Source organism: Lingula anatina, chromosome 3 (assembly GCF_051362555.1).
Source record: "Lingula anatina isolate TDL-2025a chromosome 3, LinAna3.0, whole genome shotgun sequence".
Classification (NCBI taxonomy): Eukaryota; Metazoa; Brachiopoda; class Lingulata; order Lingulida; family Lingulidae; genus Lingula; species Lingula anatina.
Genome location: NC_141769.1, coordinates 18,312,185 through 18,332,186, shown reverse-complemented (window position 1 = coordinate 18,332,186; position 20,002 = coordinate 18,312,185). Strand labels below are relative to the sequence as shown.

General features: G+C 34.2%; 1 protein-coding gene across 2 annotated transcripts; it reads right to left on the bottom strand.

Annotated features, from left to right (window-relative positions):
- Window positions 1–113: 113 nt before the first annotated feature.
- On the bottom strand, window positions 114–17,606 carry LOC147763008 (protein transport protein Sec16A-like). Of its 2 annotated transcripts, XM_087008068.1 has the most exons (8): window positions 17,535–17,606; window positions 17,135–17,231; window positions 16,654–16,770; window positions 16,159–16,287; window positions 15,779–15,933; window positions 15,513–15,563; window positions 9,315–9,374; window positions 114–2,945 (listed from the first exon to the last, which is right to left on the bottom strand). In XM_087008068.1, the coding sequence occupies exons 1-8, from the start codon at window positions 17,562–17,564 to the stop codon at window positions 2,805–2,807; spliced, it is 780 nt and encodes a 259-aa protein (XP_086864194.1). In that variant the 5' UTR covers window positions 17,565–17,606; the 3' UTR covers window positions 114–2,804. The 2 variants fall into 2 exon arrangements, with proteins under 2 accessions (XP_086864194.1, XP_086864195.1); XM_087008069.1 differs by lacking the exon at window positions 9,315–9,374.
- Window positions 17,607–20,002: the final 2,396 nt, after the last annotated feature.

Here is a 20,002-nt window from a genome sequence, read left to right as displayed (position 1 = left end):
TCTCAGATGGGCAGGGGATAGCGAATAGTCAAACTGGAACAATTCTTTAACAGAATTGTTAATTATAATAACAGAAAATATGTACCAAACTTGATACATAAAACTAAACGCCATTTCGATGATGTGACAATTTATTACTCAGAATATCATATATCATAAATCAACAAAAGTGCAACAATAGGATCCGTTTAATCAATCAATCGATTTGCCACAATATCATCCCCTCCGTTATTAACAGCGAGAGCATGGGCCAATTGAGCTTGAATAACATTGGTACTTATAACGATAATAATCCATATAATTTCTTTTGGATGTAGGTTTATCGTAATGCATAACGTCTACAACAAAACTACTTTCCGAGCTTCATGAAAAAAAGTGGCGACCTCTTTCAACCTTTAATAATTTTCAAGTAAATAATTCACAAATCACTCAACAACGTATACCATTCAACTGACAATTAAAGTAAACGCATCATACATTTCCATTGGAGTCGTTCTATTTAGTGTAGAATACCAGCGTTGCTGGCGTTATTCACGCTAACGTCGTAATAAATTCAATACTATACTATATAAATAATTAGATACAATTTCAAACACATTAAATCTACTGTCAGGACTTCTAGTTCCTTCTTCCGTGTCCATCTTTAAAAGTTAACCATTGCACGCGAGCATCAACATATAAACATTTTAACATTTGACCAATCACGACAACCATAACAAAACGACACGACAATTGTGACCAATCGGCATGCACCTTTTATTTTACATAGATCTGAAGTATTACAGGTTTTCTGACAATGTTTTCATCAAAGATATATTGGCAAACGACATTTACAACTCTGCAGCTGAATATTCTAATGAGCCATTAAGATTATTTGATGACATTCAAATCAGTAAATTAAAATCTTACATTAAATATGAAATCACTTATTACTTCCGCCTATTATATTTTGGTTCTTGTGCTTTACCCTTCATCTTCTGTAATTAAAAGCTTTGAAATCAGTCCATTAAAATCTGGTGGCTGACCAAAAATCATATTCCCTTAACTTGATGCAAAGATCCCATAAGCCTACCCACTAATATTAGTTCTTTATATATATTAGGAATAAGACTTTTCATATATTGCAAACCTCTGCATACATTATCCTCTAAATATATGTTCTTGACACTATTTTAATGTCAAAAAAGATCATTTAATTGTTTTACACAGCATCATCTCTATCAATGTTCATCCAACCTATAATTGCACTAACAGATGCCTTGCAATCTGTTTTGCCCAAATCTGTGCAATATATATATATAAAGCAATAAAGATCAATTAGTATGTGTAATGAGACTTTGTCATAGTGAAATCCTATACTGGTATATTGATTAAGGCATGCTAGCTGAAAATAAACTCAAATGTTATCATCACAATATTAATACCAAGTAAACTATGTACAATTGAGATATACGAAATAATCTGTACATAAACATAGTTATTTGTACATGCAGGTTCATATAATATGTATATGTCATATAGCAAATGTATGCAGTTTATCTTCCAGCAATGCACATACATTTCACTATTATCCTTTAAACTTAATATTTTGCATGTCCTCTTTTCTTAATTTATTTATTAGCATTCATATAAATATTCATGTAAGCACCAACTGTTGTATAACAACCGCCCTGGCTACTTCTAAACTTGACCAATTTTGATGCATACTCTTGCATTACTACCCATGGCTGCAGTACAAAAAAAAAAAAAATCAATTTTGATGCCAATAGTCAGAGTGTCATTTGTGTGACCTCCTCATGGATAAATCCTATGCAACACAACCTATTTATTTACTTGCTACAATCAGAACACACTACAACGTAAGTTCACTTAACTCATAACTTAGCTATCCATCTCTTGCCTCCCTGTGCATTCTGGTTTTTCTTTTCTATGTAATAATCTGTATGTCATGGCATAACAACATTTAAATCTACCATATATTGGTGCCTTTCTTTTTATTACATATTCACAATGCAACCATGGTTTTTCTTTTGGTTTTAACTTAGGGCTGTATTCCCTGTTGTGCAACATTACAGTTACATCCTGAGAAACCCAAAATGTTCCAAAACTTTTCAATCCCGCATCTGTCAATTGGCCCATGGACCCCGTTTTGTTTAGCTATTAGTTGATCTTTTTGCAAATTTTCAATCTCTCTTTCATGTACATTTCTGCCTGGTTCTTTCATCATTCCACTAAATATATTCTACACTGTCTGTGCAGTCATGTACTGCCTGTATATTTACTTCTGACTTGAGCCAAATGGTTCACAAAACCAGCATAATGATTTCAGTTCACCTCCAACAGCTTACATAGAGTAATCATCTTTCCTCAGCTTAGCCTTTTTCTCCCTCCCTTTCTTCCCTTTATCTAACAGAAACTTTTCACTGAAATCCTGGAATGTCACTTTGCTTTCCATCTCTTGCCTTAGTGCTGCCTGTCTTATGAATGACCACATTTCCATCTTAAGATTATCCAAAATCCTGTCTAATTTCCTGCAGTGTCATATAGTGGGCACTGTTCCTCACTTGCACAACCATTCTGTTTATGTTCTGGACTCCACTGAGCAGAGATGAAAGCGGACCTTATGACACAACCCAGAAAATACAAGGGCTGATTGGCGCGCAGTTCTATATGGAGGTCAGTGGGCCTAAATACACCACCCCAATTTCCAGATTATTGAATTTTCCAGAAATCTTTCATCTGCAATTAAGTTCAACTTTCTCATTTGATATTCTTCAGTCCTCAGTGAGGACACAGTTCAGTCCTCAGTGAGGATACTGCCTCCTCTGGCCATACTTTGGTCCTCGTCCTGGCCCTGCAGCCGGCACTGAAGAGGGCTGAGCACCAAACGACGCTGGGTTGAACATCATTGGCGGGCCACTAGGGGGAGCTGCTGTGTCATGGCCCTGGAAACAATTAAAACAAAATTACTAAATAAAAGTAAATGAATCATCTTATGGTTAAATTCATATAAATAAATAACAAAACATTATCAGTTATAGGCATTTTTACATGGCATCACCTGTTTTTTAAAAGATATTGATGATTTTTATTATTATTATTATTATTAGTTATCTTTATTTATGTACTAATTTTTTGCTACAATTTGCAAAACCGAGGAAAATTAATTGGAATAAAAATACACAAGCACTTATAATTGTTCATACAAAACATTTATCATGCTGCTACTTAAAGTGCCACAACAACAAACAAAAAAACTAGCTGTGATTCTGATAAGAGTAATAAGCAACATGTAGACCACAGGGCGTAAAATGCCTTGCGTGCAGTATGCTGATAGCGGAGATTAAAAAAGCCACAGCCTTTCAAGACCTATCAGGAAACGGGAAAAAATGAAATGTTAGATAAACTAGGTTAGAAATAATAGAACAGAAAAAGTACTGGGTTAATGAAAAGTGACTATACAGAATAATAAACATTCATCTTCTTTAAAAAGATCCTGGTGTTCTAAGAACACTAACCAATTAGCGTGCTTCTGCTGTTCGCAGATAATTTCCAATATTTAACATGTGATACCTTAAGATTTCTGTGAAAGGACTCAGAAGTGAGCCTACATCTGAACTAATGCCAAGGGTCATTCCACAAGAACAGCCACTCTCTGTGTTACATCAGTGATGCTCTCATTTTGTGTTACATCTGCATAATTCTGTCCTACCACCTTAATTACATTGTTTTATACTAGTCATAGTGCAATACCCTTCAATGTGGAAAGAAATCAACAGTTAATCAAAAAGTGATATCAAACAGTTATTCAAATATCACACAAAATGTATGCATCTTGGATGCAACTCAGAGAGTAACTTTTTTTTTTTTTGTGGAATGACCAGGATAAAAACCCTGCTATCATCATCCACATATTGTGCCAAACAATGGCTTACTAATTAAAACAAACATAATTATTATCATTTAAAATGAAGGCTATTTACAATATTGAAAATCTCAAACTTTAACATGACCACATAAAAAGTTCCTGTACATATAGCCGTCACCTGCGTCTGTCGTCGCCGTTGCCGTTGGCGTGCACTTTTACCGATAACACGATAAGTGGAAAATAGTTTTACCTTTTGGCTTGAAACTTACAGAACTGATGAATATTCATAATACGCAGGTCAAGTTCGAAAATCAGCATGATTGGGTCATTTTTAGGGAATTTATGCTGTTTTTTCACTTTTTTCAGCATATATACAGCACCGATAACACGATAAGTGGAAAACCATTTTACCTTTTGGATTGAAACTTACAGAACTGATGAATATTCATAATACTCAGGTCAAGTTCAAAAATCAGCATGATGGGGTCATTTTTAGGGAACTTATGCTGTTTTTTCACTTTTTTCAGCATATATGCAACCCCGATAACACGATAAGTGGAAAACCATTTTACCTTTTGGCTTGAAACTTAAAGAACTGATGAATATTCATAATACGCAGGTGAAGTTCGAAAATCAGCATGATTGGGTCATTTTAAGGGAATTTATGCTGTTTTTTCACTTTTTTCAGCATATATGCAACACTGATAACACAATATAAGAAAAACAGATAGGCCAATTGTCATTATACTCACAGGAGTAGTCAAACTAACTAAAATGCAGGTTGAGTTCGAAAATCAGCATAATCGGGCCCTTATTTTAGAAGTTATGCTGTTTTTTCACATTTCCTCAGATTCAATTCTTAGGCATGTTAACAGTCTCATTATTTAAATAATAAGATAAGTAAAAGTGTTTGTTTGATATTTCCTGCATTTTTACAACATTGTTAATTGATTATGTAAAAATGATGGTAAACTAAAATATCGTGTATTGTGTAATAAAGTGTCAAAAATGGAAATAAACCCATATCATTGCAGTTTGTCAGATTCAATCATCCACTATGTTCAGAATTTCAGAATGGAGGAAATTGGACATTTAACACTGTTCTATTGATATTTTTCCCATTTCATTAATTTTCTTAGTTGGTCATATAAAAATGGCAACAAACTGTTTATTTTGTTTTATGTTAAAAAAGTGTTAAAAATGGAAATAAACCCATTTCAGAACAGTGCTGTCTTGTTTACATTTTGGCATTTTTAAGATGTGACTTTGAAGTTCCATGAGCCTGCAGACCTTTGCTAGTCACATTTTCTGAATATCCATTATACTAATATTTTATGATTAAAAATTGATGGTCATAATGCTGTTAAACATTATGTAATATTGCATCAAAATTTGAAGAAACCCCTATTTTGGGCACTGCTCCCATGATGACCATTTAAGAAAAACCATGTCACTTACTGTTTTCAAACTTACAGGAAAGAAACATGGGGCTAAAATGCAGCTTCAGTATGCAGTGCAGTCTGTTTGGTAATTTTTTCTGGCAGTTAAACAGTTTTTTGTGAAAATTTAATTTTTCACATATTGGCATTTTCAAGGTGTGACTTTGAAGTTCCATGAGCCTGCAGACCTTTGCTAGTCACGTTTTCTGAATGTTCATGTTACTAATATTCTATTATTAAAAATTGATGGTCATTATGCTGTTAAACATTATGTAATATTGCATCAAAATTTGAAGAAACCCCTATTTTGGGCACTGCTCCCATGATGACCATTTAAGAAAAACCATGTCACTTACTGTTTTCAAACTTACAGGAAAGAAACATGGGGCCAAAATACAGCTTCAGTAGGCAGTGCAGTCTGTTTGGTAATTTTTTCTGGCAGTTAAACGGTTTTTTGTGAAAATTTGATTTTTCACATATTGGCATTTTCAAGGTGTGACTTTGAAGTTCCATGAGCCTGCAGACCTTTGCTAATCACGTTTTCTGAATGATCATGTGATTAATATTCCATTATTAAAAATTGATGGTCATTATGCTGTTAAACATTATGTTATATTGCATCAAAATTTGAAGAAACCCCTATTTTGGGCACTGCTCTCATGATGACCATTTAAGAAAAACCATGTCACTTACTGTTTTCAAACTTACAGGAAAGAAACATGGGGCCAAAATACAGCTTCAGTAGGCAGTGCAGTCTGTTTGGTAATTTTTTCTGGCAGTTAAACGGTTTTTTGTGAAAATTTAATTTTTCACATATTGGCATTTTCAAGGTGTGACTTTGAAGTTCCATGAGCCTGCAGACCTTTGCTAATCACGTTTTCTGAATGATCATGTGATTAATATTCCATTATTAAAAATTGATGGTCATTATGCTGTTAAACATTATGTTATATTGCATCAAAATTTGAAGAAACCCCTATTTTGGGCACTGCTCTCATGTTTACCATTTAAGAAAAACCATGTCACTTACTGTTTTCAAACTTACAGGAAAGAAACATGGGGCTGAAATACAGCTTCAGTATGCAGTGCAGTCGGTTTGGTAATTTTTTCTGGCAGTTAAACAGTTTTTTGTGAAAATTTAATTTTTCACATATTGGCATTTTCAAGGTGTAACTTTGAAGTTCCATGAGCCTGCAGACCTTTGCTAGTCACGTTTTCTGAATGTTCTAATTGGCTTCTTTTTCTGGAAGTTATACATTTTAGTGAAATATTCATTATTATCGTTTTGGCATATTCATTATGGGACTCAGAGCTCCCATGGACATGAAGCCGAATGGTAGTCAAATTTTCTACATGTCCATGCTATTTATAGTCAATAATCAAAAATTGGTGATAATTATTCTGTAATTTATTATGTAATGTTACATCAAAATTGACAAAAATCTTATTGCACTGCTACTACAAACATTATGAAAAGAGAACTGTGTTACTTTTAATTATTTTTAACTTTCAAGTATGATTTTTAGGATTGGCATGCAGTTCAAATTAGAAAGCCAGCTCAATTGGGTTATCATTTATTATTGAATTTATGCAATTTTGTGTGAAATTCTCATTTTTCTCATTCTGGCATTTTCAAAGTGTGAACTTGAACTCCCATTGGCCTGAAGCCTTATGCTTGTTACACATTTTACTTACATTGGTATTACCTGTTGAGCATAATTAAAATTTGATGTTGAATTTGCAGTTAAGCATAATGTACTTTTGCATCAGAATTGACAGTAGCCTATTTTGTGCATTGTTATTTTCTGCTTTTTGTCTGTACATTTGACAGCTTTGCTGCCTTGTTTAATACATCAAGTCAAACTTTCTTTTACCATAAAACATCTAAAGTAGCAAAAACAGATGTCAATCATACATAAAAATAACGGCAATAAATAAGTGCAATAACAGCTTTTCAATTGCAGTGATGTAAAAGTCAATAATGCCTCGAAGTGCCAATTGAAGGATATGAAATAACACCTGTATGGGCGGCCAAAAGGGCAAAAAATCATGTCGTCGATTCAGTTATGTTTCGTCGATTCACTGCCTTCCCATCGATTCAGTTTCAAGTTTAAACGATCCTGTCATAAATTCAACATCTACTTTCGTCAATTCAATTGTCAAACATTTCTCATCTATGGTGTATTAAAACCAATGCTGTCACTATTTTCGTCGATCGTGTAACTAATCTCGTCGATCGTCAAACTGTTTTCGTCGATCGTGTAACTATTCTCGTCGATCGTCTAATCTCGTCGATCGTGTAACTAGTCTCATCGATCGTCTCATCGATCGATCACCAGAGGGCACTGCGGTAGCAACACGTGCTTCTGTCTGTCAATCACGCGGTAATTTTTAACTCGGCCAGCCATGGTCAGAGTTCAGCACAACTAGAAAAAAATGTTCCTACAACCGAACATCTTTTAATTATTAACAACTAAAATTGAAATTGTTGAGAAAATGTTCTTATTTCACTAGCAATCATTTTGTTGTCTGCCATTTTGATAGTCATGTCTGCCATTTTTGATAGGCCAATGTGCTACCGCAGCGCCCTCTGGCGATCGATCGATGAGACGATCGACGAGAATAGACGATCGATGAGAATTGTTACACGATCGACGAGATTAGACGATCGATGAGAATAGTTACACGATCGACGAGATTAGTTGGACGATCGACGAGATTAGACGATCGACGAGAATAGTTACACGATCGACGAAAATAGTGACAGCATTGGTTTTAATACACCATAGATGAGAAATGTTTGAGAATTGAATTGACGAAAGTAGATGCTGAATTTATGACAGGATCGTTTAAACTTGAAACTGAATCGATGGGAAGGCAGTGAATCGACGAAACATAACTGAATCGACGACATGATTTTTTGCCCTTTTGGCCGCCCATACACCTGCCTACTTAATGGTGAAAATTATGACCATTATTAACAAGTTACACTAATGTGATATTCTCAGTACTGTTAGATAATCATCTTCATGTGACAAAGGAAGAATTAACTGAACCTTTAATTTGACCATCACAAGGAAAGTGTGACATAAAAAATATATTTTGAGTCTGTGGTGAGTAAAGACACCATATCTTACGGCTCAAATAAAAACACAAAAAAACTTCCAAGGTGAAAAGTTAATTTTACATAAGTGAATGGAGAGACATACCCAACAGAACAAAATGCCCAACTTAAAAAAAATGTACATGTTGATCTTTTTGGCAGAAGAAAATATCTTATGAACACCAACAAGTCTCAGGTAAAATAAATAAATAAATAAATAAATAAATAAATAAAATAATTTTCCAACCAAACAGAATCGAAAGAATACATCAACAGGGAAAAACCATTTAACTTTCTGAATATTTTGGTAAGTACCTTGCAGCTTGCTGAAAACACTCAGAATGGTTAATAAGTAATAGATTTTTAGTATCAGGAATAACAAACTATAAGCAGTATAACATGCAAAGTTGAAGTATTAGCCTGTAAGTTAACATCTAGTAGAGACTGGTTTCACAAAAAAAAAAAAAAAAAAAAAAATTCAATTTTCAATTTTTCTGTCAATATTGGTTTGGATCAGAATCAATACAAGTATCTTATCAAGAGCTGTGACAGTAAACACACAAGCTTTTTTTTTTATGAAACCAGTTGATAAACCTCTACTTTGAAGACACCCCTTGTCAGTGCTTTCGCATCATTCATCAAACCAATTCAAACAACCTTCTTTTTTTTAAGAGAAGCAAACACTCAATAAAGACTGTCGCAAAAAAACAGACTTTATCGAAGCAAGTTAATGTCTAAAACAACATCATACTGTAGAACTACACAAAAGCACTGCCACAGAATGTCACCTGTGATCTCCCATTTCCCTCCCAACACTGAAATCCCACAGGAAGAATTTGTAAAGAACACATTAATATAGAACTATATGTAATATAGCACAGATCTCATCCTTATCGTTATTTACCTCCTGAGTAAACTGTTGCACCTCTCTGGATAGAGAGCTCATGGAACTGGAGCGCGACAGCTGAAAGGGTGACAGCAAGGATCAGTTCTACTGTTACATGGAGCTAGCTTACTCTACTGCACCTTCAAACGCCCCATTCAAAATAGGGGACTAACTAGTCCTAGGGTCAAATATGGCAACTCATTACAAAGCATGCTGCCTAATCCTCTTATAGACACTGAATAAACATCCCATGGGGAAGTATTCAAGTGGGTCGGCCATATTTGACCCTTGGACTAGTTAGTCCCTTATTTTGAACAAGGCCAAACATGCTGAACCTTTTCAAACTGCCAGCCATTTTGCTCGGCATCTAAGAAAAATTTGCCAGACGAAATGATTTTTTGCCAGACTGACTGTAAATTCAAAAAGGAAATTCTTCTTATTGTTGCCGGTTCCTTGGCACTACTGAACAGATTTTTTATCAGTCCTTTAACCTGTCATGGCTAGTAGAATGGGCACTTTCAGCATGTCAAACTCTCTACTCTTTGTACTGCTGAGACTGCTTATTGGCACTAACCCATGAACAACATTTTAATACCAGTGTTTGTATAAGGGCGTTTAATGGTGCTTAAACCTCTTATTACCCCCCCCCCCCCAAAAAAAAAATAATAATAAATAAATAAATAAAATAATAAATAAATAATAATAAAAGCAAGCATCACGCTAGAAAGAGCTACAATCTAAGTTAGGTGACTCCCAACCCATTTATGTGCAAAATGGCAAATTCAGCCTCCCACCCAAAATGGAAACTATGACAAAACCATAAAGCAATTTTTATGTACTCAGTAAAGCAAAATGCCTTTTATTGCACCCCCCCTCTCCCCTCCAAACCCACCATATTTTCTTGTTATAAATTCAGGGGGGAGAGAGATACTGGCATCAATACTGGCAGAGAATGCTTCTTTTAAATTCACTTTACGAAAAAATAATCAAGCATTAAAATTTGCTGCAAGACATCACTTAAACATAAAGAATACAGTGTGTAAAGCTGAAATTTCTCAAACTAAAGATGAGGGGTTTTATAGCACTAAGAACAAAGTAGTGTTGTGATCATCCATAACTTTAGCAAAGTTACTATGTGTAATGATACTGAAGTCAGACCTAATTACTTCTAATTATCATTCATTTATTTATTTATTTATTTATTTATTTATTTATTTATTTTCTGGTCTTGGTTGGTTTTAATAAGTGTAACTAAAATTTTAAACTTACTTCTTGTTCTCAATATTTGTGATAAAAAAAAGTTTTGTCACCAAATAATCAGAGATCAAAATACAATGCTGGGGCATATTTCACAAAAGGTCTTTTGACTAAAAGCTTGTCTAAAATTTCAGACCCTCATCTTCCACTTTCAACCAAATCAGTGGTGGTCCACTTAAACTTATAATTGGCTTTTTTTTCATTCTTACTATTGACTTTTTATTTAGTCTCTTAGTCCAGGATAACACTGTTTTATCAAAATAAACAAGGCAGCAAAGCTGTCAAATGTACAGACAAAAACCAGAAAATAAAAACGCAGGAAATAGGATACTGTCAATTCTGATGAACTAATGTATTATGCTTACTGTAACTGCATAGCCAACATCAAATTCTTATTCTGCATAACATTGGATTAGGATGAAAGTAAAATGTGTATCAAGCATTAGACTAAGTTCCCATACCTAGATCAATCTAACAGGATCAATCCAACTCCAAGGGGTTTCTCACTAAATTGCTTTCAGTTTGAGAGTCTCAGGATTCTGGCATGCCAGTTTCAGTAGGCGTGACAGACAACTAAGCCACTTACATTGATTGCAATTTAGCGAGAATTCCCATGGAGATAGATCGATCCACAGTTAGCGTGATAGGGTCTGGAAATAGTCCCTAAGGTGTCAGGCTGATAAGAGTTAAACTTTGGAAATGCCAGAATGAGGTACAGTGAAAATTACACACAAAAAAAAATTGCTTAAATTCATTAAAAAAAAATATATATATATATATATATATATATATATATATATATATATATATATATATATATATATATATATATATATTATTATTATTATTTTTTTTTTTTTTTTTTTTTTTTTTTTTTTTTTGCTGTATGTCAGTCCTAAGAATCATTCTTGTAACTTAACAAAATACAGAAAATGTTACAAAGTAAGAGTACAGGGCTCCTGGCAGATGGGAGTGATAAGTCACAACTTGAAAATGCCAGTATAGCACTCTATAAACCTGCATTGCTTCCAAAACAGAAAACAATCACACTGGTTTTCAAACACAAGCTGCACTTCTGTCTTATGAAACTTCCAGTAAGTTTCAGTATCGTAAGTAACATGGTTTTCCCTTAATCGCTATCCTGGCAGCAGTGTCCAAATTGGGTTTTCTTCAACTTTCATGCAATAAAACTTAATACTTAACAGCATAATGACCATCAAATTTTTTATAAAAAAATAAAAGTGTCATGAATATTTAGAAAATGTGATTTGGGAAGGTCTTCAAGGCCATGAAAGTTCAGAGTCACACTTTCAAAATGCCAAAATGTAAACAAGAGATAACTGTACTGAAATGATTTTCTTTCCATTTTCAACACCTTTTTTAAAACAAAATGATCAATAAACTGTCATTTTTAAATGTTCAACTAGGAAAATTGTTGACATAGGAAAAATATCAATAGAACAATTTTCAATGTCCAATTTGCTCCATTTGCAGATGCTGAACATGGTGAATGATTAAATCTGACAAACTGCAATGATGAGTTCCTTTCCATTTATGATACTTTATTACACAATGCACAATATTATAACAGGTTTACCGTCATTTTTATATAATCAACTAACAATATTGTTAAGAAGCAGAAAATGTCAAAACAACACTTTTACATATCTTATTAGTTCCATAATGAGGCTGTTAACATGCCTAAGAATTAAATCTGAAGAAATAACAATTATATACAAAAATACAGAAAATGCACAGCACTTCTGGTGGATGGGAGTAAAAAATCACATATTGAAGATACTAGTGTTTAAAAAATAATTTAAAAAAAATTTTTAATAAAACGTAAAAAATTCCAATAAAGCTGCTATTCAAACTTTTAATCTAGCTGTATTAACTTGATATTAATAACCCCACCAGAAAAATAAAGCACTGTTATTCATCTATAGCATGTTGGCATAACACATTCTTTTTGTTGTAAATTTATTTGCAATGTTAAACACCATTTATCTGCACAATTATCACCAAATCCTAATTTTGTGACACAGTTAAGAGAGCTAAACCTATGGGACTTTACAGGGAAATCTCAAGGAGTCTTTTATGTAATCTCATTTAATGGCCAATTGAAAATTAATGAGTAGGCAAGTGACTTTATAGACCTTAATTTAATTAGTGATCACCCAAGGGACAATTTTGTAGACTGACATCCATACAGTACCATCATATAGCACAAAGGTGTTGCATACATGCTGAAAAAAGTGAAAAAACAGCATTACTTCCCTAAAAATGACCCGATCATGCTGATTTTCAAACTTGACCTGCGTATTATGAATATTCATTAGTTCTGCAAGTTTCAAACCAAAAGGTAAAATGGTTTTCCACTTATCATGTTATCAGTGTTGCATATATGCTGAAAAAAGTGAAAAACAGCATAACTTCCCTAAAAATGACCCGATCATACTGATTTTCAAACTCGACCTGCGTATTATGAATATTCATCAGTTCTGTAAGTTTGAAACCAAAAGGTAAAATGGTTTTCCACTTATCGTGTTATCGGTGCTGCATATATGCTGAAAAAAGTGAAAAAACAGCATAACTACCCTAAAAATGACCCGATCATGCTGATTTTCGAACTTGACCTGCGTAATATGAATATTCATTAGTTCTGCAAGTTTCAAGCCAAAAGGTAAAATGATTTTTCACTTATCATGTTATCAGTGTTGCATATATGGTGAAAAAAGTGAAAAACAACATAACTTCCCTAAAAATGACCCGATCATGCTGATTTTCGAACTTGACCTGCGTATTATGAATATTAATCATTTTTGTAAGTTTCAAGGGAAAAAGTAAAATGGTTTTCCACTTATCGTGTTATCGGTGCTGCATATATGCTGAAACAAGACAGCACTGTTCTGCAATGGGTTTACTTCCATTTTAAAAGCACTTTTTTTAACATAAAACAAAATAAACAGTTTTCTACCATTTGTATATGATCAACTAAGAAAATTGATGAGATGGGGAAAATATCAATAGAACAGTGTTAAATGTCCAATTTCCTCCATTCTGAGATAATGAATATAGTAGATGACTGAATCTGACAAACTGCAATGATATTTGTTTATTTCCATTTTTGACACTTTATAACATAATACACAATAACAAGTTTACCATCATTTTTACATAATCAACTAACAATGTTATAAAGATGCAGGAAATGACAAACAAACACTTTTACATATCTTATTAGTTCAATAATGAGACTGTTAACATGCCTAACAATTGAATCTGAGGAAATGTTAAAAAACAGCATAACTTCTAAAATAATGGCCCGATTATGCTGATTTTCGAACTCAACCTGCGATTTAGTTAGTTTGACTACTCCTGTGAGTATAATGACAATTGGCCTATCTGTTTTTCTTATATTGTGTTATTAGCTTTGTATATATGTTGAAAGAAGTGAAAAAACAGCATAACTTCCCTAAAAATGGCCCGATCATGCTGATTTTCAAACTTTACCTGCGCATTATGAATATTCATCAGTTCTGTAAGTTTCAAGCCAAAAGGTAAAATGGTTTTCCATTTATGGTGTTATCAGTGCTGCATATATGCTGAAAAAAGAGAAAAAATAGCCTAAATTCACTCAAAATGACCCAATCACGCTGATTTTCGAACTTGACCTGCATATTATGAATATTCATCAGTTCTGTAAGTTTCAAGCCAAAAGGTAAAATTGTTTTCCACTTATCGTGTTATCGGTGCTGCATATATGCTGAAAAAAGTGAAAAAACAGCATAAATTCCCTATAAGTGACCCGATCATGCTGATTTTCGAACTTGACCTGCGTATTATGAATATTCATCAGTTCTGTAAGTTTCAAGCCAAAAGGTAAAATGGTTTTCCACTTATCGTGTTATCGGTGCTGCATATATGCTGAAAAAAGTGAAAAAACAGCATAAATTCCCTATTAGTGACCCGATCATGCTGATTTTCGAACATGACCTGCGTATTACGAATATTCATCAGTTCTGTAAGTTTCAAGCCAAAAGAAAAAACAGTTTTCCACTTATCGTGTTATCGGTAAAAGTGCACGGCGACGGCGACGGCAACAGCGACGACGGCGACGACAGACGCAGATGACAGCTATATGTACAGACACATCTGTGTCTGTACATAAAAAGGGAAAGAAAACACCTGGACTGAAGAAAAATTGAAATCTAAAAGGTATGACTTACTTTCAGTCTAAAATCTTTTAAATTTGTGGAACCAGCCCCAAATATACCTTAATGTGGTTAACAAATTACAATGTCCTAGCACTATTTGTTATACAGGTGCACTACACAGGCTTTCAACTACAATAATATATAATTAAAAGAATAAAAAACATGCCACAGCCATGCAACATTTAACTCTAGGATAACAAGTAATATTATTGAAAATCATGACGTGGTTACACGTGGGTGAAACTGGATCGAAATAAAACCCGAGATTTGAAGAAATACAAAGTTGTTTCATACTCAATGCTGTGCAATTGTGACTTCACATGCATGCATGCTTCTGGGTGTGCGTGCTTGTACGTGCTCTTTACATGCATGCCAGTACATGAGATGATAACACATGTTCACACACTGCTATCATGATACCCTGTATCAGTCTGTGCCACAAACTTTTAGGCTACTAGACCTTCAGGCAAATCAAGGTCTTAAAATGGGCTAGTGGTATATAAAAGGTCAATTTTCACTAGCCCAGTGTCTCCTCGGGTTAATTCAGCTGCTCTGTCTGTGCAGAAGCATCTCACTCCATACTATCTGACATAGAACACAACATAAACCTGGCCCTGACCCTGTATCTCTCTCTCTCTCTCTCCCTCACACACACACATGCAAACACACACACACACACACACACACGCACACACACACACACACACAATACTAACTATGTGACACAGAAGACAGAACATACCTGGTCCTGATCCTGTATTTGCTGCTGGGCAAACTGACCAGGGTTGTAAAACTGTAATGAAAAAAAAATACTTTGATTCAACAGTATTTCACTGAGGTAATACGGGTATTTCACTGTGTTTAGTTTAATGAAATTAGAAATGTCAAGAGTCATAATAAATGAAAATAGCTAAGGGGTAGGGTGGGGTGGGGATGAATTTACAATGTCCCATAGACTGGTTGGGTTGGCTGTTCAAATTTTCAAGGAATCAAGGAGAAACGTCTTACTTGCGACTGAGGTGGCTGTTGCTGCTGCTGCTGTTGTTGGTATGGATCCTGAAACTGTTGTTGTTGTTGGTGGTCCTGTTGTTGATGCTGCTGTTGATCAGTGTTTTGCTGTTGTTGATCAACACCTTCAGCCTGTGCATCACTGCCTTCTGGAGCTGAAGACAACATTTTATAAATTTAGAACTCCATAGGAAAATGGCATAGGCTGTGGAATAATTGATTTCAAAAATATTGAATGATTATTAAAATCAATACTGAGGGTCCTATAGAGAAAATTTAAAACAATAAAGGTTGAATAGTTGCAAAGACCATACTTGATAGTGTGTGTGTGTGTGCCTGCATGTGTGTATGTGTGTGTGTGTTGCTGGCACATCACAGACCTGGAGGAGGTATAAAGAGGTTGGCAGGCAGGGCAGATGGTGCTGGCATCATGGGCAGTAGGTTTGGAGGGGGTCCAGCAGCAGAGGCACTGGTCGGATTCATTACATCAACATACTGGTTCCTGGCACCTGGGGAGAGACAACACACAGTAAAATCGTTAAAAGTTAATAATTTCTAAATTTCAAACACTGTTCTCTTTCTAATATTTTACCTTTTCAAGATTTCTAATTTTCAGACACTCATAACTATGTACTTATGAGAAAAAATAAAACAACTTTTCAAAGGTAGTGGTTAATTGCTAAAAGCTCTCAAAAAAATTAGTCAACACCATTAGTTTCAATTATACTCTGAAATACAAAAATCAATTTATTTAACAAGATTTCAGTGTATTTTAAGTTAATTAAGGAAACCAAAGAGACCTCTCTAGTTTTCAATACCATTGTGCATCTAGATCCTCAGACATTTTCTCAATTTTCTAGTCTGTATTCCCTTACCTCTAGCTTTTGGCCGTGAGAACTTGTTCCCAGCAGGTGGGGGTGGGGCTGTCATGTCTGTACCTGCACCTGTGCTGCCCCCTGGTGGAGCCATAGCTGGAGCAGGCTTGGCACCACCTAGAATGCAGAATATGTCAGGAATTTTTTCAACAACATTACAAGTTAAAATTTTTTTTTTTACTTCACATGTCACTTATCAGAGCCTTTTTATTTGTTTTTGCAACAATTTATAATAAAAAAATATTTTTTTACTTCATATGTTACTTATCAGAGCCTTTTTTTATTATCATAGTTGCCTGGCAAGAAAATGAATTGTTCCATTATTTTTTCATAATCTGACATCTCGCAAAAGGTCAATGGATTAATAAATGTACTACAACTCTGGCATTTTTGTCAGACCATCACAGCCCAACAATCAAAAGAAAGGATCTATTGTAAAGCCTGTATAACAGATAAGAAATGCAAACAAATCTCCACTTACCCATAAGGTCAGTATCCTTTGGCGGCGGTGCCGCAGTCGTCTCCTCCTCTTCTCCATCCGTGTTCACCCAGCGGTTTTTGACTGGGTCCCACACAATCTGAAAAATAATAAACACGTTCCCCATCACCATTACAACACAATATTAACACAACTAGAGGAGCAGAGAGCCTCAGCTGCCTCCTAGGTATGTACCACCAGCTGATTTAATCACATCAATGGAATATAAACACACACTTTTCAAAGTAAAAAATTAAAAGACAGATTTAAATTTCAGTAAAATTTAGTTGCCACACTAATGAAAATGCACTATTCTACTCTTAACTCAAAGTAACCAAGACAAGGTAGAGTGGTGGAAAAGAAGAAAGCAGGATGAATACATAGAATAAAACAAAATACTTACAGAAGGGTTACTGTCATCTGGCAATTTCATCTCATTTTTTCCCTTAGGCCATCTGAAAATTCCACTTAACCAACCCCCTTCAATAAAAAAATTTACAAATACAAAAATATACAACTCTGCAGAAACAACCCTGAAAAGATGTTACTGACTGTGCAATTATCAGTAAAAACTTTTAACCATAAAATCTTTAGATGGTAATATGAAAAAAAAAAAAAAGATTCAAAGTCAGGAAGTACATTTTTTTTTTCATCTAAAAATGATAAATTATGAAGAAGTAAAATATGTAGAAAAAAATGGACACTTGAAACGTTTAGTTATTATGGTACCTTTTTGGCTCCAGAATATTTCTTCTTTTCTTCCTTCTTTGGAGGTGCATGGTGCTGCTGGCTTTTCTTCAGCTGACTCTTGCCGAACTGGCTGCTGCTTTAAGGAGAAAAGCATTTACTATAACTTTCTAAAATACAATTTTGTCCCTAGGATTTTTGATAGTGGGGATTTCTCTGCTGAAATCAAGACGAAATGTGGAATATTAAGCATAATTATTATGGTAATATATACATAATTATTTGTGATTTACTTGAAAACATATATTAGTAGTATGAATGTAGGAATGGGGGACTCATAAACCCCATTGACAAACTTTACTCGATGCAGGATTCTTATTTTAGTCATTAACTTGGATGGTGATTGTGTAAATGTGAAAATTGAAAATGTTTTTGTTTGAAATAATTTTTGCCAAGCACACGCACGCTTACGCCTTTACGGTGATATTTTAGACAAAGTTTTAACTGACCCGTTTTTTATATTAGCATCACTGTGACATTTGCTTCATAGTCAAAGTAATGTGTTTAGGCCTAAGTTATTGCTGTTTCTGTTGTTATTAGTGCATTACGCTAATTATGTAACAACGGCTTAAAGCATAAACAGATGTAACAGAATGCATCCATGCTTTGTTAATATGTTTTACATTTGTTCCTTGATATTTAAAGTAGGTGTTTTGTACTAACCCTTATTTTTGTATATCGTGATATCTGGTATATCAGAAAAGATATAACTTAACTCTTTCAGTAATGATGCTTTTATATTAGCTGTATTTTATTTGTAAAATGTGGGTTATATTTTTATTAAATATTTTTGCATGTTATCATTTACTCGCGATCGTCCAAGTGTTAATTGAAAAGTCCAAAACCATAAGGAGTTCCAAACATGTATATTGCCAAAGGACGAGTCACTTATTTTATTAGAGCGATAAATACGTAATGAGGGGCTCCACATTATTTATAGTATACAGATGACAGATTTATCCTCTTAAATATGTGCTAAGCACGTAAGACGCCCCGAGACATGCAGTTTTGTGTGCCCTATTTCTTAAGATATTTAAATCAAACTGCAAGGAATGCCTTTTGGTACCTATGTAAAAGACTGTGCGATCAATCCCTATACAAAGTTATTTACATGTTGAACAGTATAGATGTGCACTTTTCCCTGTGTGTTGTCAGATGATTTGCTTTAAACCAATACAAGACCATGGGCTACATCCAATAAAGCTGTGTCGGACAACAGCGCCATATTTAGATTTCTTTTTCAGATAGATTGATACATATTTCTGAGTAAATATGACGGCAATTAATACGTATTTACTACTGCATCGGGAAATTCATATGAAATGCCGGTAGTTTTAGTGCAATGTTTCCTTTACATAATAAGCGCAAGACGAGCGTGCGATGTTATATACTTGAGATTCATTTACCAAATACCTTTTCAACATATTGTGTTCCTCATAAACAGATTGGTAGCTGTGTATGGATTTACTTTTTAAGTCAGTCCTCGTTTCCCATTAAAATGAAAACTTCACATCAAGCAATGTCCCTGTGCTGGTATAGAAACTTAATGTTGTCAGTCATTTATATTGGAACGAAATGTCATCCAATATGATTTTTTATAAAATTTGTGTGAACTTGTCGCCATATTCATTGTATATTCACTGTAAGCTACTGTGGTGTAATATGTAAATAATATGTATTAATTACACAGACGACTTGTTGTTGTTTTAATCATTATATTGGCCTATATTCGTGTATCGAATATAGAAATTGAATATAAAAACAAGTACAATGACAAACTGGTATTGCTTTTGAATTTATTGATCTTTTATTTTTTTAAATGTAACTACAAGCGTTTTTGTTAAAGTTAAACAAGAATCTTTTCAAAATACACCCGAAAACCCTTTCTTCATCCAAGCCTTAATTCAACACAAGGCATAATTTCAAGTTTTCCTAATGAAAGTTTTAAGTTTCACTAATTTCAACCTCACTTAGTAATATAAGTCATTCCATAAACGGATTTCGCTTAATTGAACTAACCAATTATTTAGTTGGTTAAACTCAACAGCACGTCTTTTAGCTCATCCCTACATGGCCGGTGTAACATGACACAGACCCCCCCCTCCAACCCCCCCCTCCCCCCCC

Coding starts and splice junctions, on each gene's coding strand:
- LOC147763008 (XM_087008068.1), bottom strand. CDS start 17,564: ATGAAATTGCCAGATGACAGTAACCCTTCT. Junction 16,288..16,653: donor CTCACGGCCAAAAGCTAGAG/GTAAGGGAATAC, acceptor GTCTCTCCCCAG/GTGCCAGGAACCAGTATGTT. Junction 15,934..16,158: donor CCTCTTTATACCTCCTCCAG/GTCTGTGATGTG, acceptor TGTTGTCTTCAG/CTCCAGAAGGCAGTGATGCA.